This window comes from Conger conger, chromosome 14, assembly GCF_963514075.1.
Source record: "Conger conger chromosome 14, fConCon1.1, whole genome shotgun sequence".
Taxonomy (NCBI): Eukaryota; Metazoa; Chordata; class Actinopteri; order Anguilliformes; family Congridae; genus Conger; species Conger conger.
Window position 1 is genome coordinate 16,203,204 of NC_083773.1, and position 25,369 is coordinate 16,228,572.

General features: G+C 48.7%; 1 protein-coding gene across 1 annotated transcript in view; it reads right to left on the reverse strand.

The window, feature by feature from the left end:
* Positions 1–25,369, reverse strand: part of dnah1 (dynein, axonemal, heavy chain 1) — a 53,452-nt gene that overhangs the window by 9,623 nt on the left and 18,460 nt on the right. The window contains exons 38-73 of the mRNA XM_061220077.1: positions 25,180–25,299; positions 24,665–24,823; positions 23,833–23,934; positions 23,542–23,682; positions 23,115–23,275; positions 22,798–22,955; positions 22,294–22,467; positions 21,992–22,021; positions 21,514–21,692; positions 20,873–21,103; positions 20,526–20,722; positions 19,844–19,979; positions 19,534–19,742; positions 18,981–19,152; positions 18,554–18,745; positions 18,246–18,356; positions 17,950–18,135; positions 17,430–17,621; positions 16,530–16,697; positions 15,976–16,167; positions 15,373–15,504; positions 14,869–14,994; positions 14,465–14,584; positions 14,060–14,209; positions 13,641–13,801; positions 10,654–10,879; positions 10,039–10,234; positions 9,722–9,873; positions 9,151–9,347; positions 8,659–8,803; positions 8,157–8,315; positions 7,696–7,827; positions 7,190–7,360; positions 6,010–6,189; positions 5,565–5,741; positions 5,263–5,433 (exon numbers count right to left, since the gene is read on the reverse strand). Of these exons, the coding sequence (XP_061076061.1) occupies positions 5,263–5,433; positions 5,565–5,741; positions 6,010–6,189; positions 7,190–7,360; positions 7,696–7,827; positions 8,157–8,315; positions 8,659–8,803; positions 9,151–9,347; positions 9,722–9,873; positions 10,039–10,234; positions 10,654–10,879; positions 13,641–13,801; positions 14,060–14,209; positions 14,465–14,584; positions 14,869–14,994; positions 15,373–15,504; positions 15,976–16,167; positions 16,530–16,697; positions 17,430–17,621; positions 17,950–18,135; positions 18,246–18,356; positions 18,554–18,745; positions 18,981–19,152; positions 19,534–19,742; positions 19,844–19,979; positions 20,526–20,722; positions 20,873–21,103; positions 21,514–21,692; positions 21,992–22,021; positions 22,294–22,467; positions 22,798–22,955; positions 23,115–23,275; positions 23,542–23,682; positions 23,833–23,934; positions 24,665–24,823; positions 25,180–25,299 (5,805 nt within the window). The remainder of the gene's footprint in view (positions 1–5,262; positions 5,434–5,564; positions 5,742–6,009; positions 6,190–7,189; positions 7,361–7,695; positions 7,828–8,156; positions 8,316–8,658; positions 8,804–9,150; positions 9,348–9,721; positions 9,874–10,038; positions 10,235–10,653; positions 10,880–13,640; positions 13,802–14,059; positions 14,210–14,464; positions 14,585–14,868; positions 14,995–15,372; positions 15,505–15,975; positions 16,168–16,529; positions 16,698–17,429; positions 17,622–17,949; positions 18,136–18,245; positions 18,357–18,553; positions 18,746–18,980; positions 19,153–19,533; positions 19,743–19,843; positions 19,980–20,525; positions 20,723–20,872; positions 21,104–21,513; positions 21,693–21,991; positions 22,022–22,293; positions 22,468–22,797; positions 22,956–23,114; positions 23,276–23,541; positions 23,683–23,832; positions 23,935–24,664; positions 24,824–25,179; positions 25,300–25,369) is intronic.

Below are 25,369 nucleotides of genomic sequence, written 5' to 3' on the forward strand. Positions count from 1 at the left end.
TGTGTGCTGTGATAATGTAGTGTTGTGCGCTGTGGTAATGTAGTGTTGTGTGCTATGGTAATGTAGTGTTGTGTGCTGTGGTAATGTAGCGTTGTGTACTGTGGTAATGTAGTGTTGTGTGCTGTGGTAATGTAGTGTTGTGTGCTGTGGTAATGTAGTGCTGTGTGCTGTGGTAATGTAGTGTTGTGTGTTGTGGTAATGTAGTGTTGTGTGCTGTGGTAATGTAGTGCTGTGGTAATGTAGTGTTGTGTGCTGTGGTAATGTAGTGCCTTGTGCTATGGTAATGTAGTGTTGTGTGCTGTGGTAATGTAGTGTTGTGTGCTGTGGTAATGTAGTGCTGTGTGCTGTGGTAATGTAGTGTTGTGTGCTGTGGTAATGTAGTGCTGTGTGCTGTGGTAAGGTAGTGCTGTGGTAATGTAGTGTTGTGCGCTGTGGTAATGTAGTGTTGTGCGCTGTGGTAATGTAGTGTTGTGTGCTGTGGTAATGTAGTGTTGTGTGCTGTGGTAATGTAGTGCTGTGTGCTGTGGTAATGTAGTGTTGTGTGCTGTGGTAATGTAGTGCTGTGTGCTGTGGTAATGTAGTGTTGTGTGTTGTGCGCTGTGGTAATGTAGTGTTGTGTGCTGTGGTAATGTAGTGCTGTGTGCTGTGGTAATGTAGTGTTGTGTGTTGTGCGCTGTGGTAATGTAGTGTTGTGCGCTGTGGTAATGTAGTGCTGTGTGCTGTGGTAATGTAGTGCTGTGTGCTGTGGTAATGTAGTGTTGTGTGCTGTGGTAATGTAGTGTTGTGCACTGTGGTAATGTAGTGTTGTGTGCTGTGGTAATGTAGTGCTGTGTGCTGTGGTAATGTAGTGTTGTGTGCTGTGGTAATGTAGTGTTGTGTGCTGTGGTAATGTAGTGCTGTGGTAATGTAGTGTTGTGTGCTGTGGTAATGTAGTGCTGTGGTAATGTAGTGTTGTGTGCTGTGGTAATGTAGTGTTGTGCGCTGTGGTAATGTAGTGTTGTACGCTGTGGTAATGTAGTGTTGTGTGCTGTGGTAATGTAGTGTTGTGTGCTGTGGTAATGTAGTGCTGTGTGCTGTGGTAATGTAGTGTTGTGTGCTGTGGTAATGTAGTGCTGTGGTAATGTAGTGTTGTGCGCTGTGGTAATGTAGTGTTGTGTGCTGTGGTAATGTAGTGCTGTGTGCTGTGGTAATGTAGTGTTGTGTGTTGTGCGCTGTGGTAATGTAGTGTTGTGCGCTGTGGTAATGTAGTGTTGTGTGCTGTGGTAATGTAGTGCTGTGTGCTGTGGTAATGTAGTGCTGTGTGCTGTGGTAATGTAGTGTTATGTGCTGTGGTAATGTAGTGTTGTGTGTTGGGTTAATGTAGTGTTGTGCGCTGTGGTAATGTAGTGTTGTGCGCTGTGGTAATGTAGTGTTGTGTACTGTGGTAATGTAGTGTTGTGTGCTGTGGTAATGTAATGTGCTGTGGTAATGTAGTGTTGTGTGCTGTGGTAATGTAGTGTTGTATGCTGTGGTAACGTAGTGCTGTGTGCTGTGGTTATGTAGTGCTGTGTGCTGTGGTAATGTAGTGTTGTGTGCTGTGCTGTGGTAATGTAGTGTTGTGTGCTGTGGTAATGTAGTGTTGTGCGCTGTGGTAATGTAGTGTTGTGTGCTGTGGTAATGTAGTGTTGTGTGCTGTGGTAATGTAGTGCTGTGTGCTGTAGTAATGTAGTGTTGTGTGCTGTGGTAATGTAGTGTTGTGTGTTGCGGTAATGTAGTGCTGTGTGCTGTGATAATGTAGTGTTGTGCGCTGTGGTAATGTAGTGTTGTGTGCTATGGTAATGTAGTGTTGTGTGCTGTGGTAATGTAGCGTTGTTTACTGTGGTAATGTAGTGTTGTGTGCTGTGGTAATGTAGTGTTGTGTGCTGTGGTAATGTAGTGCTGTGTGCTGTGGTAATGTAGTGTTGTGTGTTGTGGTAATGTAGTGTTGTGTGCTGTGGTAATGTAGTGCTGTGGTAATGTAGTGTTGTGTGCTGTGGTAATGTAGTGCTGTGGTAATGTAGTGTTGTGTGCTGTGGTAATGTAGTGCTGTGGTAATGTAGTGTTGTGTGCTGTGGTAATGTAGTGTTGTGCGCTGTGTTAATGTAGTGTTGTACGCTGTGGTAATGTAGTGTTGTGTGCTGTGGTAATGTAGTGTTGTGTGCTGTGGTAATGTAGTGCTGTGTGCTGTGGTAATGTAGTGTTGTGTGCTGTGGTAATGTAGTGCTGTGGTAATGTAGTGTTGTGCGCTGTGGTAATGTAGTGTTGTGTGCTGTGGTAATGTAGTGCTGTGTGCTGTGGTAATGTAGTGTTGTGTGTTGTGCGCTGTGGTAATGTAGTGTTGTGCGCTGTGGTAATGTAGTGTTGTGTGCTGTGGTAATGTAGTGCTGTGTGCTGTGGTAATGTAGTGCTGTGTGCTGTGGTAATGTAGTGTTATGTGCTGTGGTAATGTAGTGTTGTGTGTTGGGTTAATGTAGTGTTGTGCGCTGTGGTAATGTAGTGTTGTGCGCTGTGGTAATGTAGTGTTGTGTACTGTGGTAATGTAGTGTTGTGTGCTGTGGTAATGTAATGTGCTGTGGTAATGTAGTGTTGTGTGCTGTGGTAATGTAGTGTTGTATGCTGTGGTAACGTAGTGCTGTGTGCTGTGGTTATGTAGTGCTGTGTGCTGTGGTAATGTAGTGTTGTGTGCTGTGCTGTGGTAATGTAGTGTTGTGTGCTGTGGTAATGTAGTGTTGTGCGCTGTGGTAATGTAGTGTTGTGTGCTGTGGTAATGTAGTGTTGTGTGCTGTGGTAATGTAGTGCTGTGTGCTGTAGTAATGTAGTGTTGTGTGCTGTGGTAATGTAGTGTTGTGTGTTGCGGTAATGTAGTGCTGTGTGCTGTGATAATGTAGTGTTGTGCGCTGTGGTAATGTAGTGTTGTGTGCTATGGTAATGTAGTGTTGTGTGCTGTGGTAATGTAGCGTTGTGTACTGTGGTAATGTAGTGTTGTGTGCTGTGGTAATGTAGTGTTGTGTGCTGTGGTAATGTAGTGCTGTGTGCTGTGGTAATGTAGTGTTGTGTGTTGTGGTAATGTAGTGTTGTGTGCTGTGGTAATGTAGTGCTGTGGTAATGTAGTGTTGTGTGCTGTGGTAATGTAGTGCCTTGTGCTATGGTAATGTAGTGTTGTGTGCTGTGGTAATGTAGTGTTGTGTGCTGTGGTAATGTAGTGCTGTGTGCTGTGGTAATGTAGTGTTGTGTGCTGTGGTAATGTAGTGCTGTGTGCTGTGGTAATGTAGTGCTGTGGTAATGTAGTGTTGTGCGCTGTGGTAATGTAGTGTTGTGCGCTGTGGTAATGTAGTGTTGTGTGCTGTGGTAATGTAGTGTTGTGTGCTGTGGTAATGTAGTGCTGTGTGCTGTGGTAATGTAGTGTTGTGTGCTGTGGTAATGTAGTGCTGTGTGCTGTGGTAATGTAGTGTTGTGTGTTGTGCGCTGTGGTAATGTAGTGTTGTGTGCTGTGGTAATGTAGTGCTGTGTGCTGTGGTAATGTAGTGTTGTGTGTTGTGCGCTGTGGTAATGTAGTGTTGTGCGCTGTGGTAATGTAGTGTTGTGTGCTGTGGTAATGTAGTGCTGTGTGCTGTGGTAATGTAGTGTTGTGTGCTGTGGTAATGTAGTGTTGTGCACTGTGGTAATGTAGTGTTGTGTGCTGTGGTAATGTAGTGCTGTGTGCTGTGGTAATGTAGTGTTGTGTGCTGTGGTAATGTAGTGTTGTGTGCTGTGGTAATGTAGTGCTGTGGTAATGTAGTGTTGTGTGCTGTGGTAATGTAGTGCTGTGTGCTGTGGTAATGTAGTGTTGTGTGCTGTGGTAATGTAGTGTTGTGCGCTGTGGTAATGTAGTGTTGTACGCTGTGGTAATGTAGTGTTGTGTGCTGTGGTAATGTAGTGTTGTGTGCTGTGGTAATGTAGTGCTGTGTGCTGTGGTAATGTAGTGTTGTGTGCTGTGGTAATGTAGTGCTGTGGTAATGTAGTGTTGTGCGCTGTGGTAATGTAGTGTTGTGTGCTGTGGTAATGTAGTGCTGTGTGCTGTGGTAATGTAGTGTTGTGTGTTGTGCGCTGTGGTAATGTAGTGTTGTGCGCTGTGGTAATGTAGTGTTGTGTGCTGTGGTAATGTAGTGTTGTGTGCTGTGGTAATGTAGTGCTGTGTGCTGTGGTAATGTAGTGTTGTGTGCTGTGCTGTGGTAATGTAGTGTTGTGTGCTGTGGTAATGTAATGTGAGGTGGTAATGTAGTGTTGTGTGCTGTGGTAATGTAGTGTTGTATGCTGTGGTAACGTAGTGCTGTGTGCTGTGGTTATGTAGTGCTGTGTGCTGTGGTAATGTAGTGTTGTGTGCTGTGGTAATGTAGTGTTGTGTGCTGTGGTAATGTAGTGTTGTGTGCTGTGGTAATGTAGTGTTGTGTGCTGTGGTAATGTAGTGCTGTGTGCTGTGGTAATGTAGTGTTGTGTGCTGTGCTGTGGTAATGTAGTGTTGTGTGCTGTGGTAATGTAGTGTTGTGCGCTGTGGTAATGTAGTGTTGTGTGCTGTGGTAATGTAGTGCTGTGGTAATGTAGTGTTGTGTGCTGTGGTAATGCAGTGCTGTGTGCTGTGGTAATGTAGTGTTGTGTGCTGTGGTAATGCAGTGCTGTGTGCTGTGGTAATGTAGTGTTGTGTGCTGTGGTAATGTAGTGCTGTGTGCTGTGGTAATGTAGTGTTGTGTGCTGTGGTAATGTAGTGTTGTGTGTTGTGGTAATGTAGTGTTGTGTGCTGTGGTAATGTAGTGTTGTGCGCTGTGGTAATGTAGTGTTGTGTGCTATGGTAACGTAGTGCTGTGTGCTGTGGTAATGTAGTGTTGTGTGCTGTGGTAATGTAATGTTGTGTGCTGTGGTAACGTAGTGCTGTGTGCTGTGGTAATGTAGTGCTGTGTGCTGTGGTAATGTAGTGCTGTGTGCTGTGGTAATGTAGTGTTGTGTGCTGTGGTAATGTAGTGTTGTGTGCTGTGGTAATGTAGTGTTGTGTGCTGTGTGCTGTGGTAATGTAGTGTTGTGTGCTGTGGTAATGTAGTGCTGTGTGCTGTGGTAATGTAGCGTTGTGTGCTGTGGTAATGTAGTGCTGTGTGCTGTGGTAATGTAGTGCTGTGTGCTGTGGTAATGTAGTGCTGTGTGCTGTGGTAATGTAGTGTTGTGTGCTGTGGTAATGTAGTGTTGTGTGCTGTGGTAATGTAGCTGAGACGGTACCTCCTCCCGGCCCTTGCCGCCGCTAGCTGCTGCTTTGGGCTGCAGCTTCACCACAGCCCCCAGCAAAGCAAACGTCTCGTTCTGGGCGAAGCTGATGTTGGCATTGTCATGGAGGCCAAAGATCTCTGGTGTATCGTTGATGGGCAGGCTGCGGATGTACTCCAGGTAGCCCTGCAGATGGAGGGACCATAAAAGAAATGTACCTGACCAGTCACTGATCCCGTATCACACCCTGTGGCTTTGATTGGCATAAGGTGAGAGATATGAGAGATTTGGGGGACAGGACTGCACAGGCCCCTCACCTTGAGGTCGTTCTCGGTGTCGATTTGCCGATACTCTCCAGAGGGGGAGTAGAAGTAGTTGTCAGTGAGGACAGCGGGGCAGTAAAAGTCCTCCAGAATGTTGAGGACGCAGCGCCGGTCCCAGTCATCTGTCACACGACCGCCGTAGTTAATCTGTCCTGCTGTGTACTTCAGCACCTGGGGAGCAAAGACCAGTCAGCCTTCAAAACACAGGACACACACATTCACTCACTCACACACACACACACACACTACAGTCAAACATACTAAGTGTAAAGTTAAATGAACAAACCAAAAATAAGTATTGTAAATAGTTAACCTATCTTTAAACAGCTACACGCTACAACTACACACTAACTCTATCTCAAAGGGAAGCCCAAAAGAAAGAGGACAGCTAAAGAGGGCCGGGGGATCCATGGTGTAAAGCAGGGCTGAGCTCACACACCTTATAGGGCGTCTGCTGGTACTCATCCAGGAACATCTTGAGCTGGCTGATGCAGATGCGCAGGTCCCCGTCTGTGAACTCGTACGGGATGTTGAAGCCGAGCGGGCCGAACTTCCTGCGCTCGATGGCGTTCCCGTGGAACAGGCAGAGGGAGAAGAGCAGGGACCTGAACGGCCCGGTCTGGGAGGGGGAGAGGGGTCCACAGCCACGGGCATGTCAGGGGGGTTCTGATACACACAGTGCTACACCAGGCTCTAATTCCCAGCGTTTCCATAATCTTTTCATTTTTAATCCACAACACAATCAAAACAATACAGCTACAGTAGAAAAGAGTTCCAAGGAAATCATCTGTGACCTTCAGTCATCATGTATATAACCCCATTCCCCACGTGCACATTGGCAATAGCAATTTAATTTTATAACCCTTCAAGCACTCTGGATATATGCTGTATCAACAAATACAATAATAGTTCAAAGAGCAAGAGCAAGAGCAAAATCAAGGAAAAGGAGTTGCTGTCTTGAATGAAGATAACATTTACAGTAACAATAACAACAGTCATTGCAAAAATATAGTCTGTGCAAATACTTACACAGTACAAGTAGACAGAAAACACCACAAAAGGGTTAAGGAAAGGCTTTAAAAAGATGTGTCTTAGGGATTTATGTAAAAGATACACAAGGGACCCATTTCGAGCATTTCTGTTGCTCCACAAGGTGCAATTAGCAAGGGAAGGTAGGAGAAGGAGACCCTTAAGGTTACTGGACTGTATACTGTAACGAAAGTCAGACCAGAGAGAGGCTGTTTGTGGCTCCTGTATGCTGCTGAGTTCTAACTGTGTTGGACCAGCATCCAGAGGGCAGCAGTGGGGATGGGTTCACTCAGCACTGTGGTGCTTGGGGAACAATGGCTTGCCACCGGAGACAATGCAATCAATATAGTCAGTGCTGCATGATTGGTGTTCAAGGCTGGACTGATGGAATGGGCTTGGAATGGGCTTGTGCCAACAGACAGTAATGAAAAAATGAACAGAATAACAGCAATTAGTAACATAATAAAATCAGAAGTGAACATTTCTTGAAAAGAGATTGTGACAAGAGCCACGTGTCTGTGACTGAGCAGAAAGAGAAAAACATGCAGGCAGAGATGGAGTGAGAGGAAGAGGAAGAGCAGGGGTCTGACCTTGGAGCAGGACTTGAAGAAATCATCAGAGAGGTTCAGGTAAGTCTTGAGCAGGTTAGCCTTGATGCCCCTTGGGGGCTCTATGGTCATCTTGGAGCCATTTTGCAAGATGGACACAGGAAACCTGTTACTGGGCAGGCTGGTCAGCCAGAGGCGGAAGTCCCGGTGTACCTGTAAGAGAGCAGGGAGCAGGTGTGAGCTGGGCTAACGCTGCCCCTTCCCTGCCTCACCTCTTCTGGACTACGGGGCTGCAGTTACGAAGGGAACGGAAGATCAGGTCTTAAAGTGATTTCCACTTTTCACTCACTTGTGTGATGGCTGATTCTTTGCAATACATTTCTAACGTGTAACAGACTGTTTTGGTGCTCTAAAGGCCTTGTAAGTTGAAATGGACAAAAGAGTCTGCTGAATACTTAGACGTAAGATGTAAAGTTCTCCATGGTCTTCAGGCTCTCCAATCCCAGTTCAGGAGCTTGGCCTGCAATGGACGCATCCATGCTTCTCACCTTAATGGGGTCGATGTTCTCAATGAGCCTCTCCAGGGAGGGCATCCAACTGGGGGCCAGGTGGCAGTTCTGGAAGAAGACCCAGTGGCCCTTGTCCATGGCTTGGTGCATCAAGACTTCTGCCCACGGGCCCTGAAACACAGGCCCAGAACATCACAGCCCGATCATGGCCATTGGCCAGTCGCCAGTTGCTGCTCAAGTGGGGACTGGTCAGGTAGTCTGTTTGTGAGCCATGCTGTCAAACAATGTGGAATTGGTCACGGTGCTTTAGAATCAGTTGAGCTCAGGTAAGGCTTGCACTTTCAGGAGCTTGTGACAGGTGGATTTAGCATTAAACACTGAGACGTTCATGTACGTGTATGTATGTGCCTTTATGTACGTGTTTGTGGATATGGCCTCATTAGCAAAACTCAGGCTGAATTAGCTCTCTGGAGCAGACATGGCTACGCTCGGTGCCTGACCTGGCCCTGGCCCAGAGAGATGGCGCTCATCTTCTTGGAAAACTTCATGACATCAGCAAACTTGTAGAGGTCGGCAGCGGGGTCAGTTCCAGGAGAGAGCACGAAGATGAGCGGGATGGAGGGAGACGATTCCTTAAACACCACAGAGAGGTCCGCCGTCTGGGAGGGGGAACGACGAGGGGGTTGGGGTTAGTGGGTTAAAAGCAGCATTCACACACCCACCTCTGACATGAACTCATTTCGAGGCTTCATTCCCAACATCAATAAGCGATAGAAAAATGGCCTCAATATGACTGAAAACACATTTGGTTCTGGGACCAGCTCTAAGAGCCTATACAAAACCTTTCCAAAACGCCTTTTTAGATTATGGTTTCTGATCCAGTATTCATTTATAATAGACACATTTATATAAATGTGAAGTGAACATTTTCAAATTGTAGTAACGTTCAAGAAGTTTCAAGTCCTTGATATTTGTTTAAATCTGTGGATGGAAGTTCAGAACCTGGGGCTCAATGAAGCGCTGGCCCAGCTGAGCAGACACAAAGTCTTGCATTCCATGGGTGAGGCAGTCAGCGCGCAGACAGCGCAGAATGAGCAGCTTCTGGAAGGAGTCCAGCTGCGTGTTCCACTCTCCTGGCAAAGGCTCCCTGTACTCACACACAAACACGCAATCTACAGTCAGCTGAGCCTTTGTCTCTGAATGTTCCTGCGTGCATGTGCGTGTGTGTATGCATGCGTACATGTCTCTGTGCGTGTGTGTATGCATGCGTACATGTCTCTGTGCGTGTGTGTATGCATGCGTACATGTCTCTGTGCGTGTGTGTATGCATGCGTACATGTCTCTGTGCGTGTGTGTATGCATGCGTACATGTCTCTGTGCGTGTGTGTGTGTGCTTACGTGCATGCATGCGTACATGTCTGTGTGTGTGTGTGTGCATACGTGCATGCATGCGTACATGTCTGTGTGTGTGCGTGTGTGTGTGTGTGCTGAAACCTGTGAGGCTGGCTGCTGTCAAAGATCTCCCTGAATCGGGGCTCATGCTGAGGGAAGCTCTCTGCCAGGCTGCTGAAGTTGGGCAGGCCGCTCAGGCCCAGGATCTCCTGCCAGGCTCGGCTGGACAGCCAGTCCTCCGCAGGGTTGGGGAGCAGCTTCTGGGCCATGCCCCCTGACAGCATGTACCTCCACTCCGCCTGTGACAGGGACATGAACACTCAACACTACAGGACTCACCCAACCCCAGAGGAACACACTCAACAGTACAGGACACACCCAACACCAGAGAGACACACTCAACACTAAAGGACACACTCAACACTACAGGACAAACCCAACACCAGATGGACAGACTCAACACTATAGGACAAACCCAACACCAGAGGGACACACTCAACACTACAGAACTCACCCAACACCAGAGAGACACAATCAACACTACAGGACAAACCCAACACTAGAGGAACATGCTCAACACTACAGTATTCAATCAATATCTTGTTCAAGCTGGGGGGGTAGACACACAGACAGACATGACAAGCGAGGGTGGAGTCGAGTGTTTCAGCCTCACCATGTCAATCTTGTTCTCATTCATCATGATGCGAACACACAGCAGGAAGGCGAACATGAGCTTGTGTTTCTCAAACAGACTGCGGCACACGTTGCTGTACAGGCTGAAGGTGAAGAACTCATTGATGTTGACAATCCGCTGCTCCACTGTATCTGTAAGACAGACAAGGACACGCTCACACATTGTCAATAAGGCATGGTGTAATGGGCATCTTTAAACAGGGGGCATGCATGTTAGCATTAAGGTTCAGTGTGATATCATAATGAAAGGCATGATGTAAGCTGAGTGTGAGCCAGTTGAAAGGGACGGTCTAGTACCTGCTTTCTCAGAATTGCCAATGCCCGCCATGAAGATGCACAGGAACCACTCGAGGGAGTACTGGTACATGGGGTCCACGTTGGAGAGTTCGGAGACGCAGAAGAAGAGGATCTGGGTGCGCACGGCCACCGGCACGTACTCCAGCCGCGTGGCGTCGATGTCCCGCTCCGTCTCCTCCGCCACCATCACTTTGGCCTGCGACGGCGGGAGGTCAGCGGGAATCACGCACACACACAGCCCCATCAAGGACATCCTCAAAGCACTAAGCACATGCTGAGCACATGCTGAGTGTACACTGTGCTGTACATGCACAGCTGAGGGCATTCATTCAATAAAATTCAAAAGTGCGTGCATTGAAGTCAGCACTGATACTGTATGCCCAGTATATGTATGCTATACTGTAACTACACAGACTCATGCCATTTAGTAGTACTAAATAAACCACATACTTATTTCCAGTGGACAAGAAATATAAAGATAATGTACTTCCCCTGTCAGCCATTGTTTGGGAGAGATGAAAGCCTTTTTGAAAGACTTAACTGTGCAGCAATGCTGGTAAACATCATCAGAGTCTTCACTGCTTGTGTGTAATAGCACCAGGTATGGGAGCTGACCTCTATCTCTCCTGCTTTGATCTTGGAGGCGCCCAGGACCCTGATGAGCTCCTCATCATCCACAGGGTTCCCCTCCACTGAGCTCAGCCTGTAGAGGATCTGGTCCTCAATCTCCTTCAGCTCCTGCTTCATCCGTGCGCTGCTCACAATCAGCTGGTTCTTCGCCTCTTCCAGGTCCGGCCGCTCCTCAGCAACCACACAGCCCAGCAGCTGGTCCTCCAGCCCACTGCGGTCAGAGGCCTGCTTCAGAGCTCACCCCAAATCCTGTCTCACTGCTCATCCCAAACCCTGTCTCACCCCAAATCCTGTCTCACTGCTCACCCCAAATCCTGTCTCACTGCTCACCCTAAATCCTGTCTCACTGCTCACCCCAAACCCCTGCCTCACTGCTCACCCTAAATCCTGTCTCACCCCAAATCCTGTCTCACTGCTCACCCCAAATCCTGTCTCTCTGCTCACCCCAAACCCCTGTCTCTCTGCTCACCCCAAACCCCTGTCTCTCTGCTCACCCTAAACCCTGTCTCACTGCTCACCCCAAACCCCTGTCTCTCTGCTCACCCTAAACCCTGTCTCACCCCAAATCCTGTCTCTCTGCTCACCCCAAACCCCTGTCTCACTGCTCACCCCAAACCCTGCCTCACTGCTCACCCTAAATCCTGTCTCACTGCTCACCCCAAATCCTGTCTCACTGCTCACCCTAAATCCTGTCTCACTGCTCACCCCAAACCCCTGCCTCACTGCTCACCCTAAATCCTGTCTCACCCCAAATCCTGTCTCACTGCTCACCCCAAATCCTGTCTCACTGCTCATCCCAAACCCTGTCTCACCCCAAACCCCTGTCTCACTGCTCACCCCAAACCCCTGTCTCACTGCTCATCCCAAACCCTGTCTCACTGCTCACCCCAAACCCTGCCTCACTGCTCACCCTAAATCCTGTCTCACTGCTCATCCCAAACCCGTCTCTCTGCTCACCCCAAACCCCTGTCTTACTGCTCACCCCAAACCCTGTCTCACCCCAAATCCCGTCTCTCTGCTCACCCCAAATCCTGTCTCACTGCTCACCCCAAACCCCTGTCTCACTGCTCAGCCCAAACCCCTGTCTCACTGCTCAGCCCAAACCCCTGTCTCACTGCTCACCCCAAACCCCTGTCTCACTGCTCACCCCAAACCCCTGTCTCTCTGCTCACCCTAAACCCTGTCTCACTGCTCACCCCAAACCCCTGTCTCTCTGCTCACCCTAAACCCTGTCTCACCCCAAATCCTGTCTCTCTGCTCACCCCAAACCCCTGTCTCACTGCTCACCCCAAACCCTGCCTCACTGCTCACCCTAAATCCTGTCTCACTGCTCACCCCAAATCCTGTCTCACTGCTCACCCTAAATCCTGTCTCACTGCTCACCCCAAACCCCTGCCTCACTGCTCACCCTAAATCCTGTCTCACCCCAAATCCTGTCTCACTGCTCACCCTAAATCCTGTCTCACTGCTCACCCCAAACCCCTGCCTCACTGCTCACCCTAAATCCTGTCTCACCCCAAATCCTGTCTCACTGCTCACCCCAAATCCTGTCTCTCTGCTCACCCCAAACCCCTGTCTCTCTGCTCACCCCAAACCCCTGTCTCTCTGCTCACCCTAAACCCTGTCTCACTGCTCACCCCAAACCCCTGTCTCTCTGCTCACCCTAAACCCTGTCTCACCCCAAATCCTGTCTCTCTGCTCACCCCAAACCCCTGTCTCACTGCTCACCCCAAACCCTGCCTCACTGCTCACCCTAAATCCTGTCTCACTGCTCACCCCAAATCCTGTCTCACTGCTCACCCTAAATCCTGTCTCACTGCTCACCCCAAACCCCTGCCTCACTGCTCACCCTAAATCCTGTCTCACCCCAAATCCTGTCTCACTGCTCACCCCAAATCCTGTCTCACTGCTCATCCCAAACCCTGTCTCACCCCAAACCCCTGTCTCACTGCTCACCCCAAACCCCTGTCTCACTGCTCATCCCAAACCCTGTCTCACTGCTCACCCCAAACCCTGCCTCACTGCTCACCCTAAATCCTGTCTCACTGCTCATCCCAAACCCGTCTCTCTGCTCACCCCAAACCCCTGTCTTACTGCTCACCCCAAACCCTGTCTCACCCCAAATCCCGTCTCTCTGCTCACCCCAAATCCTGTCTCACTGCTCACCCCAAACCCCTGTCTCACTGCTCAGCCCAAACCCCTGTCTCACTGCTCAGCCCAAACCCCTGTCTCACTGCTCACCCCAAACCCCTGTCTCACTGCTCACCCCAAACCCCTGTCTCTCTGCTCACCCTAAACCCTGTCTCACTGCTCACCCCAAACCCCTGTCTCTCTGCTCACCCTAAACCCTGTCTCACCCCAAATCCTGTCTCTCTGCTCACCCCAAACCCCTGTCTCACTGCTCACCCCAAACCCTGCCTCACTGCTCACCCTAAATCCTGTCTCACTGCTCACCCCAAATCCTGTCTCACTGCTCACCCTAAATCCTGTCTCACTGCTCACCCTAAATCCTGTCTCACCCCAAATCCTGTCTCACTGCTCACCCCAAATCCTGTCTCACTGCTCATCCCAAACCCTGTCTCACCCCAAACCCCTGTCTCACTGCTCACCCCAAACCCCTGTCTCACTGCTCATCCCAAACCCTGTCTCACTGCTCACCCCAAACCCTGCCTCACTGCTCACCCTAAATCCTGTCTCACTGCTCATCCCAAACCCCTGTCTCTCTGCTCACCCCAAACCCCTGTCTTACTGCTCACCCCAAACCCTGTCTCACCCCAAATCCCGTCTCTCTGCTCACCCCAAATCCTGTCTAACTGCTCACCCCAAACCCCTGTCTCACTGCTCAGCCCAAACCCCTGTCTCACTGCTCAGCCCAAACCCCTGTCTCACTGCTCACCCCAAACCCCTGTCTCACTGCTCACCCCAAATCCTGTCTTAAGTGCTTATCTGCAGTGCAGAGACGGTATGGGTACCTGGGTGACAAGGTGAAGTTGATGAGAGTGACCTTTGTGGAGATCTCAGGGGAGTAGTGGGGGTTGGGCAGTTTGGTGGTGATGTACATTTTGAAGTCGTCATGGTAAGGGATAATGGTGTCTCCAAGTTTTATCACTGTGCTGCCCTGCTGCTTAAAAGTCTAAGGAGCAGAAACACATAGGTGACACAGCAGACTTCAACAAAAATGTAACACTACATCTCCGCACAAACACATAACACTACAGACCTAAACATGAAGACATCTGCAACACAACCAAATATTGCCTAGACACACATAAAGGGATCAGTGAGGTAAAATGAATAAAAGATTGTTGGTTGGGTAGTGTGTTCAGTGTGGAGTGTGTTGAGTAAGTAGTTGGTGTTGGGTCACAGGCTGAGTTCATTGTTGAATGCAGACCTGTCTCAGCAGGACCGGCTCCAGTGCTGGGTCCAGCTCCTCGGCCACGTTCTCCAGGAGGCAGGGCTTCCCAAAGCGGATGGCGTTCTCCAGGCTGCGCAGGAAGTCCCGGTCACTGAGCTTCATCACGTCCAGTCCTTTCTCCCGCTCCTAAAGGCACAGGAAGCGAGGTTTGTGCTTACCATCCTCATAATAAGCACCCTACCATACTCACAAAATCACAGGAACAGCAGGGACCAAGCACTCTACCATACTCACAATAAGCACCCTACCATACTCACAAAATCACAGGAACAGCAGGGAACAAAGCACCCGACCATACTCACAAAGTATGGGTTGGGTAAGAGAATGCTGACACCTTCTCCAAAGTAACAGCACTTAGCCTGTAAGAGTCAAGATCCTCACCATGTTTTTGATCCACTTGTTGGCTTGTCCCTGCGGGTCTATGAAAAGTGGCCAGCGTGGTGAATACTGCGTGATCACCCCGTTTTCCACCGACAGAGAATCCTTGGGCAGCCCTGTGATCTACACACACACACACACACACACACATAAATGTACATATGTGAAGACAAATGCACACAAATATACAAAGGACAAAAAGGACATACTGTAATGAAGCCATTAAACAGCACAATGCCATTCTAGGAGCCCCTATCTCATAAATCTTAGGACGGATAACTCAATTATGAAGCTTTGCAGTTCCTTCCAGGCACATACCAGCAGGGTTCATATTTGTGCAGTGGGGCCATAGTATTAACAGCAGCTTTCAACAGAATTATCTGTGGGTTGCTTTGAGAGGCTCTGACCTGCCAGGATCGGATCTTGACCTTGTCACCCAGGGTACTGATCAGGTCAGGGTTCGATGTGTGAGGAACCTTTAATTCCTTGAAGCGCTGCAGCCACTCCTTGGCCATATCCGCCCGGTACTCGCCCTATACGAGAAACACACAGCTTTACTGGAACAGCACAAGCTCTTCCTCAAACAGTGTCCACCCTGACTGAGATAACCTGTACACATGCTGAAACAATGCACACCCGAACTAAACGCATATCCCGACTGAAATACATCATCCTTATTCAAATAACATGCACCCCAGCAGCACGACAGTGTGTCTTACAGAAACAACAGTAATCATTCCACCCATTATCACAACAGCACACACTACTGCTCAAAAAGAAATCATTCTCACTGAAACAAGCACTGGTTACCTAAAGGACATGGTCTAGCTTGTCATGTCACACACTTAAATGACACTGTCCTAATTCCCCGTGCAGGCCCTGATGAGAGGCAGCAGAGCGGAGTCACTCACGGTGAAGGCGCCGAGGTACGCCACGTATCCCGCCGACAGGAGCACGTCTCCCGACACGTTATTCAACATGTAGTCCAGCTCCTGCACCGTCTCACTCCAGCGCACCTTCTCACCCGCCAACCCGCCGATCAACTGTGGCCGCACAGTAAACACACAAATTCACAGTTATGGCACATGAGTGGGTGCGTGCACATGCTCCCTCACTTACCTGTACTAACAATCTAATTGCATTTCACGTCCATTTCTATTCAAGGACCTTGGAAAGACTTGAAACAACCTTACATTTTGCGAGTAGTGTGTAGTTGAGGGGTGTTGTATGTTGCTATGGCAATGGTATATTGCATGGTGGAAGTAGTGTGCAGTTGAGGGGTGTTGTACGTTGCTATGGCAATGGTATACTGCATGGTGTGAGTTGTGCGTAGTTGAGGGGTGTTGTACGTTGCTATGGCAATGGTATACTGCATGGTGTGAGTTGTGCGTAGTTGAGGGGTGTTGTACGTTGCTATGGCAATGGTATACTGCATGGTGTGAGTTGTGTGTAGTTGAGGGGTGTTGTACGTTGCTAGGACAGAGGCATTTAGCACGGTGTGCTCTCAGGCTGACCTTGTCGGCCCGAACCAGCCGCGCCTCACACAGGGAGCACTTGTTGTCCAGCTCGTCTCTCTTGGCCAGGCAGTCACGGTACTTGGACTCCAGGGCAGCAATGCCCTCCTCCACAGCCGCCAGTTTGCCCATGGCTTCATCCAGGATCTTCTGGGTGGCCGCGAGGTCCTCCTGAGCCTCCTTTAGGGCTAGCTGCTCAGACAAGGAGGTGGAGGGGGGCAGGACAGGATGGCACAGGACACAGGTGAGGGGGGGTGTGGGCATTGGGACTGGGACCAAGGAAGATAGAGACAGGGCTCCGTAGGTATCATATGTCCTCCCTGTCTGCTTTTATAATACCCCATTGACAATGTTAAACCTTTCTCCATATTCAGTAGAATAAATGTCCCTACAACCGATATGCACCTGAAAGGGGTTGTCTAAACACACACTGCACATAGCATTGTACATGAGATAGTGAGAGGCAGCTCTAGTGTGGCCTCTGCTACTAGGCTCCAGGAACATGACAGAAAGACGGACACAGAGAGACTGCAGACGAACGCGCAGGACCTCACCCGTTTCGGCTCCACTCCCCTGGCCACAAAGTGGTAGATGTGCATGGCCCGGACCCACTGGCAGATGGATTTGCAGGCCTTGGAGACTTTGGCAATGGACTCAGGCTGGAACTCCTCATTGTCGATGTATGGCTGGACCAGCTTGATCACTGAGTCTGGGATGTTCTCCTGAGGTCAAAAAAGAGAAGGTTGGCCACCGATGAGAGAAAGTCCTCAGAAATTGATTGGTTTCCAGTAAGTGGAAACAACACAACACTCACTCACTGAAGCTTATGAAAAGCACAGTTTGATTTGGGGACATTTCACAGACATTTTCATTAACGTCCATGCATAAAGCTGTGAACACAACATGGCCCTTAACCATGACTCAGAGGGAAAGTGGGGTAAGGAAAAAGGCGCAATTCCGATCTTTGTGGAAAAGGGTGTATTTACAGGAACAGCAGTTGACAGAAATATGTGAAATGCATCCTAGGTTCAGCAAAGTCAATCTGAACCCGGAACCTTTTTATATATTTCCAAATCTTTATCAGGAATAATACTTTGCGCAGGAATAGAAAGATTGTAGTGAATCTGTGACATATCAATTTTGTTTTGGCCGTCCTGCAGTGATTGAATTAGCATGTCTGTTGACTTGCGTAGTTCCTAGTCTCTCACTCTCAGCCGCTATTGTACCATTACTCAATGTGTACCAACTGTACTGTAGTGAGAAGCTCAGGGGAATGTGTGGTCAGCAGACCTAATGGCATCACACAGGAACAGTTCATACAGTGGGCAGGGCTTGTGTGGACCTCCCTCATTGGTCAGCATGATGACTAATCAACTGTACGTCGCTCTGGACAAGAGTGTCTGCCAAAAGCCTATAATGAAATGTAATGTAAAATGTAATGACTCCTCCCTTACCTTGTCAAATTTGAACAGGCTCTCCAGGAACTTGCCGGGGTCCTGGAGCAGGCCCTTGCCCGGTTCCCAGTAGTCGTCCACCTTGGTGCCAGGCTTCTCCCCAGGCACCTTCTTGGGCTTAACGCCCTTTATGATGCAGAGAGCATCAATAACCAGCCTCACGCCCTGGGGGGGGCGCTGCATCGCCCGCACCTGCCACACATCAGGCCCATTACAGCCTATTACACCCGTCTCGAGGAAGCTTGTATCCAGAGCAACGCGGAAAACAAAGCCCATACAAACAATCAACAGAGCTATAACAACAGTAGCAAATACAGGAGATGACAGTTTACCATCTTAGAGCTGGTAACTGGACATAAACGAAGAGCAATACTAGCTGACAGACTTAAAATTGCAGCGGTTTCTCAGATTCCACTTCAGTTCCGTGTGTAATTATCCTGTCCTGTTTTAACAGGTACTGGGGAGAAGGGGCTGTGGCAGTGCACACTGCATGGGGCAGGGCTGTGTCCAGGCTGGGTACCTCAGTCACGTCGTTCTTATTGAGGGACTTGAGACTCTCAAGGGCGGCATCCAGGGCTGGCAGCGCTTCGTCCAGGTCCTTCTGTGCATCTGTAGCGATGGCGTGGGCCTTCAGGGCCTTTTCAGAGGCTTTGGCCTCCTCTGCTTGAACCTCCACACGAGTCACTTCTGCCACCGCCGTGTCTTCCTGCATTCACACACGTGTGCACAGGAACACACACAGAAACACACACTGGCTGAATGAGGGTTTCTTGCAGTCAATAAAGCACTAGTAGTACCCAGATGTGCTGGTCCAACCTTAATCTTCTCCATGGTAACCAGGGTGTCCTGAGCCGCCTCCTCCAGCTGGGGTCTCATAACCTCCAGCTCCTCCTGCATCTTACTGACATCATCCGCTGTGTTCAGCAGCTGCAGCAGCACAGGAAGGGCACACACGCACATGCACACACACACGCATGCACACACACACACACACACACACAATTAGGCACAGAGGCAAATGACACAGATGATGGCACAATGAGAGAAACGCACAATCACACCACAAATTATTAAATGAATAATGAAATGAGAAAATCTTCTTCTTCCAGTGTCCGTCCTCGCACCTTGTCCAGGCCGGTCTTCATTCGCTGCCGGGCGCTGTGCAGTTCCTGCTTCTTGCGGCCAATGAGGGCGGAGAAGATGGCGAGCAGATCCAGGTAGCTCTTGGGTGTGACATAGTTGTATCGTGAGAGCTCAGCCAGGTACTGGTCACACTTCCTGGCCACCGTCTGGTGGATGTTCATGCACATCGTGGTCTGAAAGAAGGAGTAAGGCATAAACAGTCACTTACCTCCATAATCCCAGCACCCAACCACCCCCATCCCCACCCAACTGTACCTTCCTGCAGCTATTCACCTGCCCTCTCTCCCTGCCCTCATCACCTCCACCCCTTTACCCCATTACCCCCTCCCTCCCACCCCTTTACCCCATTACCCCTCCCTTCCACCTCATAACCACATTACCTCCTCCATCCCATACCCCCGTCCTCACCAGCCCCTGCATGACAGCAGGCCCTGCCTCCAGCTCCGGCAGCTCTCCGAGGAAGGAGTTTGCCACAGACTGCAGCGCCTCCTCTGGCCAGGCGCTGAACCAGTCGATGGTGCAACAGGTGACTAGGGAGGGGAACTGCCGAAGACGCGCACGGAACACCTCCCCGATCGGGCTGTGAAGGAGTGAGGAGAGGAGAGGGAATGCTTAAAGGTATATATACACACTGTGTCTGTGCGTGTGTATGGACATGCGTGTGTGTGTCTGTGAGTATGTGTCCATGTATGCGTGTGTGTGTCTGTGAGTATGTGTACATGCGTGTGTGTGTCTGTGAGTATGTGTACAAGCATGCGTGTGTGTGTCTGTGAGTATGTGTACATATGTGCGCGTGTGTGTCTGTGAGTATGTGTACACGTGTGTCTGTGAGTATGTGTACATGCATGCGTGTGTGTGTCTGTGAGTATGTGTACATGCGTGTGTGTGTCTGTGAGTATGTGTCCATGTGTGCGTGTGTGTCTGTGAGTATGTGTCCATGCACGTGCCCATATGCGTTTACCTCATGCACAGCACAGTGTGGATGTTGCTGCGCACTCTCTTGATGTAGGCAGCCATCAGGTTGGACTTGGTGGGCACCTGGCCCAGATCCAGCACCACAGGCTTCATGGTCATCATGATGCGGTCCTGCTCGTCCGACGCGTACAGATTGGGCACGTCGCCCGAGTTCAGGATGTTGTTCACATCCTCCAGGAACGACTCGCACTTGATCTGTAGCCAGGTAAAGAGTAGCACAGAGCAAATTGAGGATGTGTGCAAACACAGGTATGTGCGCTTGTCCATGAGAATGTGTGATTGGAGAGAAAGCTTACCTGAGTGTCCACAAACAGGAAGGTGATTTGCTCGTCCTGTAGTCCAGCCTTCAGCATGATGCTCTTGATGTCGTCCCTCCACTCAGCCTGGCCGTAGTTCTTGGCCAGCTCGATCTGGAAGCACTCATAGTCCGCCCTGAGAACACAGGGGCAGGAAGTCTCTGGCTTAATGCAGTAATATGAGGGACAGTGAAATGGTGAAAAGGCATGTCTAGTTGACCATAACAGTGAATATGATTAATACTTCTTAAACATTTAACTTATCAATGTTGGGTTGAATGAAAAGACTATGGTAAGGAGCCACCTCCTCCTAGTGGCAGGATATGATAAGTTTTGCCATTTACTGGTGGTAGCCTTCCACCTGGCCTCAGAAATGATTACATCCATGCTGAAGCAAGGTACCTCAATACCATATGTTGAAGTGGCATTGTTCCCATTTCATGCATCTTATGATTATTCATGAAGGCTGAATCCAAGGACTGTACTGGTGGAAAATGATTATCTGTCCATAGGCATGCCTTTCATGAACATTCAAAGTATATTCAAAATAATATTACAAGATATAATATACTTAACAGAACTCTCCAGACAGATGAAATAGAGTGGGCAGGAGGAACATAGGAGCTGAACATCTGGTTATCACAGAGAATCAGCTATGAAACCTCATGAAGATCACACTCACATGTGGGTGGCCATCTTGGTGAGAGACTGGCGTCCACTGCCCCCCATGCCCAGCAACAAGGCGTTCCCGAGGGGCTGGCGTAGGATGCGGCTGATCCGGCACACGTGCTGCACAGCGTCCATGAAGAGCACCAGCTTCATCTTGGTGGTGCTGATCTGGTTGTAGTCCTCCATGTACTCCTCCATGACTGTGACCAGCTGCAGCCACAGGGCACGGCGGACATTTCGCAGGGAACATTCAAAATCGGCAATGAGACAGCAATACAAATACGACTCAGATGAAAGGAAAATTGGGACAGCGACTGGTTAATATAAGAAACGTTGAGAATGCTAATGGCGGGGTCTCACCCTCTCTCTGTCCTCGATGAGCTGGTACACCTTGTTGGCAGTGTTCGGGACCATGAAGTCTCCAAACAGCACAGGCTGGCTGGGCACCACCTCCTCAAAGCTGCACTCAAACTGCTCTATGCAGGACTGCAGCAGCTGGTCAAACCACTGCCGGTCCTCCGGGCTCACCAGCCGGTCCTGGAACACCCGGCAGCTCTCGTGGTACCACAGCTGCAGCAGCTTCAGCTTATCCTGCATGGTAATCAGCCAGAAACGCGTTTGTGTTTAAAGAAACAATGTTCTTAATATAGTTCTAGTGGAACTGAAATGTACTGCATTGCTATATTCCATTTAGTATATTGATGATTCGACAAACTAAACAACAAAAACTGAACGGGTATTACACAAGGACATAAAGATACAAACAGGCTATTTAGCCCTTCCAGGCATTTAATTTATCTAGTCTATTGTCAAACAATGCTTATTGATCTCAGGGATTTACCATTAACTAATTTAATTAACTATGCCCTCTCTTTGCACTGACAGAACTCAACTGGGGAAATATTTTCTAGTTTACTTTACTAATCCCTTTCATGAATATAAAAAGCCAAATGGACTCAGCTTTTGCTGAGGCTGATAGACATAGAGTACTACAGTACTACCGAGAACATGCTGGCCTCCCCCATCAGGATGCCCTGGAAGACTTTGGACAGGTCTCTGAGGTTGAAGGTGTAGTGGGACTTGGCGGGAGAGGGCAGCAGCTGGGAGGTGATGGTGGAGTAGACCTTGATTGTGGCGTCCACCAGAGGATCGTTCAGCGGCTGGATGTCCACAATTGCAACTGGGGGGTACAGGTACGTGAGTGGTCACATCTCATAAAATATGGCTGTTTCCAAGGTGAGATTAAAGATGGAAATACACTCTGAGACCCATTGACTGTGGCCTTAATGTATGAACCAGTTTAACTAACATGACAGAAGCATCAGCACACTGACTTGATATTAAACTACAACTAGCTAGTGAGATAGCTGAGACACATTCCCAATGTAAAAAAAAGAACTGCTTTTTTTTATTTATTTCAAGGACAGTGAATTATTTGGCCAATTCCTCACTTTCTGCATCTGACTGCTCTGTACTTACTGCCACGTTCCTTTTTACTCATGTTTCCACCTGTAAAACAACACAAATCCACTCAGCAAAGGCCACCCCCCTCATTACCCCTGTGACAAAACAGCAATGCAGAAGCCACAACTGAGTATGAGTACAATCTGAGTTTATCATCATGCACAGTTATGAGTGCAGTCCGTAAGTATTTGGACAGTGACACTTTAAAAAAAAAAAGGTTTTTGCTCTGTACTCCAGCAAACAAACAGCTGACATAAACAATTAAAGACTTTCAGCTTTAATTTGAAAAATAAACTTGATTTGATTCACAAACTCACTCATCCAGTTGCCAAGGATCGAGCAGAAGATCTTCTTCTTGCTGGCATCATCCATCTCGGTGATGGACAGGAAGTTGAAGTGGCGAGTGAAGCGCTGGGAGATGGGGTTCCTTCCTCCGCCTGGGGGGCCCATGGCGCAGGCGAAGTTGATGTCCACCAGGTGCTTGAAGGTTCCTGTGGAACAGAGTGGTGAGGAACCCGTAATTGGACTGCTCTGCTTCCAGTACAATGGCCTATTTCCACTGAGTCATTTTAAGGCAGGCTCTATCAAAGACAATCATTACATATCATTACTTCAAAATGGTCAGCTCCTCCATGAAGTGATGTAATAAAAATAAGTATCTTCTGCAGTTAAATAAAAAAGAGCATATAGAGACCAGACTCTCCTCAGGTTAACATAAGAGACACATATAATTCTGAATCTAAAGACTAGCTAAAATAGTTCTCATGAATTGAGGCAGTGGTCTGAGAGCATGACGGTGGTACAGTAAGTTTGTCCCTCACCAATCTGCTTCCTGTCGTACCAGCCGCCGTGGTCCACAAACTGCCGCAGCAGCTCGATCGGGGGCTGGGCTCCATACGTCTCCAGCATCGGCATGTTCAGGTCATCGATGAAGAAGATGAAGTATTTCCCCACCGAGGGTCCGAAGACACCCTTCCGCCTAAGCACACAGAGGAAGAGCCAATCGCCGTCAGTTACTGTCATTCACAGCCAATCTCGGGCGAGAGTGAAAAAAGTGAGACTGGTAATAGGAACAGCCCACAGATAAGACCTATGAATTAAAACGCTCAAGGATAGGGTGTCCACAAGGGGGCAGCACCTCTTTTCCAGCTTGCTGTCGATGAAGTCCTGAGTCTGATTGGCCGAGGTGCGAGCGGAGAACATAAGGAAGTGGGTGATGTACTCGGGTGCCATGTTCTTCAGCAGCTTGTCAGACATGGTAAGGGTCTTCCCTGTTCCAGTGGGCCCAATGCACAGGACCTGTGCAACACAGCACATACCACAGTACAGTGGACTATCCACACACACATACTAACACGACTACAAACGAATCACCCAAAGCAGACGAGACCCAAACACAACCAAAACCCACAAAGTAGCATTAATAACAGTAGCATTCATTCTCAAACAGTACGGACATCCCATGCAGAACTGAAACAAAGCACTGAGAGAACTAACACACAGTGCAGGCTCCTGCAACCTCAGGAAGAAGCCTGTTTCATTGTGTTTAGTGTGGATGGGCTTACGGGCTTCTTGTTGGACAGCAGCATGTCCATGAGGAAGGATATGCGCACGGTGTCTGGTGTAGGGACAATGATGTCAGAGTAGCTGGTGTCTGGGGTGATGACTAAGCTCGGGGCAGACTCCATCCAGCTGACCCACCGCACCTGGACACACAATAACAATCATTACTTTATATAACAAACCTGACTCATGAATCACAGCCCTAACACAATTTTCAACCCGGGGATTCACAGCCCCAACACAATTTTCAATACGGGGATTCAATCTGCTAAAAATATGGTGAAACTGCTTACTTTTCTCTTCGTCTCATCCTCATCCTCTTCTACATGGCTTATCCCTGCATCGTCCAGGCGGTAGTCATAGACCAGTCCCTCCTCAGGGAAACACAGCGCCACCTACAGGATATGCAGACACAGGGGGACGGGTAGAAACACATAACCATGTAGGACGGCAGACTATGAGAATACGAACACTCACTGTCGACTGCAATATTTTGTGTCAGCTAAACTGTACTGCTTATCAAGAAATATGTCATACACTGTACAACAATTGACCTGACTGGCTAATTGAATAATTTATAGATTGGTTGGCTGACTAGTTGGTTGCTTGACTGATTTACTGTTTGGGTTGGGTTGGCAGCCATGGCTGGGTTTCCTTTTTGAAGCTCAGTTCCTGGTCTTGTTGAAAGACGTTGCTCATTAGCGCCAGTATTGTTGGCTCCAGTATTGGTGTTTCAGCTATCTATTTTAATATAAGTGAATGGTACCAATGCAGTAAATATAAAAGGTCAATCATTTTTTTCCCACAAGAAAATGTCACAATAGGTGTTTTTCTTCATCGAATGTATCCCAATGTGCAGATTTGTTGTTGTGTTATTTGGACAATAATTTAATATTTTGCAGACAAATCAGGGAGAGTTTGCATCACAGTGGACTCGCTGTATCTCACGCGCTTAGTGTATTACCCTCGACTGGACCTCATGCCCATATAAGGATCTCTGGCACCAATTTGTACAACATGACGGCACCCGAAAACAAGCCCATGGAAATTTCTCTACTGTCTATAGCAGAGTAGCTGGTTGGTTGGTTGATGAGTTGAGTGACTGCTTGATGGACTGATTCTCACATTCTCCTTCGCCATCTTGCCGCGGAGCCAGGCATTGAATCTCTGGTAGCTGTCTGCGTCTCCCGTGCAGCCTACGCTCCACACCAGTGAGAAGATGAACCAGGGCTCTATCAGCTCACTCAGACGAGACATCTTCTCCTGGGGGTGAGGCTTCTCCCCCTGCCCGACAAACACACAGGCAGTGGATTCATCCCCAAACCCCCGCATACAGTCTGCAGCAATAAAATAGTCTTCACTGTGAGTGTGTGATCCTCCAAAGCAGCTAATAATTGGCAATGTGTATGTATATTCTTGATTGGCAGGGCTATAAACCATTGCTTTTGCTTATCGCATGTCTTGATTTCATAAAATAAGTAAAGAAGGATTGCAGATGCGATTCCAAGTAACTATAAATCACAGAGTGTTAACTGGATGAGCCAGCCCAGTCTGGGTGTTTTATGTATTTTACCACACGTAAGCCTGTTATGCTGATGCATATCCCTGTGTTTGAGATGTGCACTCCTGTGACCTCTGACCTCTCGGGGAATGAAGGGCTGGAAGAAGCAGTCCAGCAGTTTCAGCAGACTGCAGGTCAGGTTGCTGTCCATGGAGGTGACCACCTCCTTCACCGACCTGCGGACAAAGGCGATGGAGTCCTGCAGAGGGAAGGACTGGTTCAGTGGACTGTCTCTGATGGGTGCACACAGCTAACGGCTGGGAGAAAGG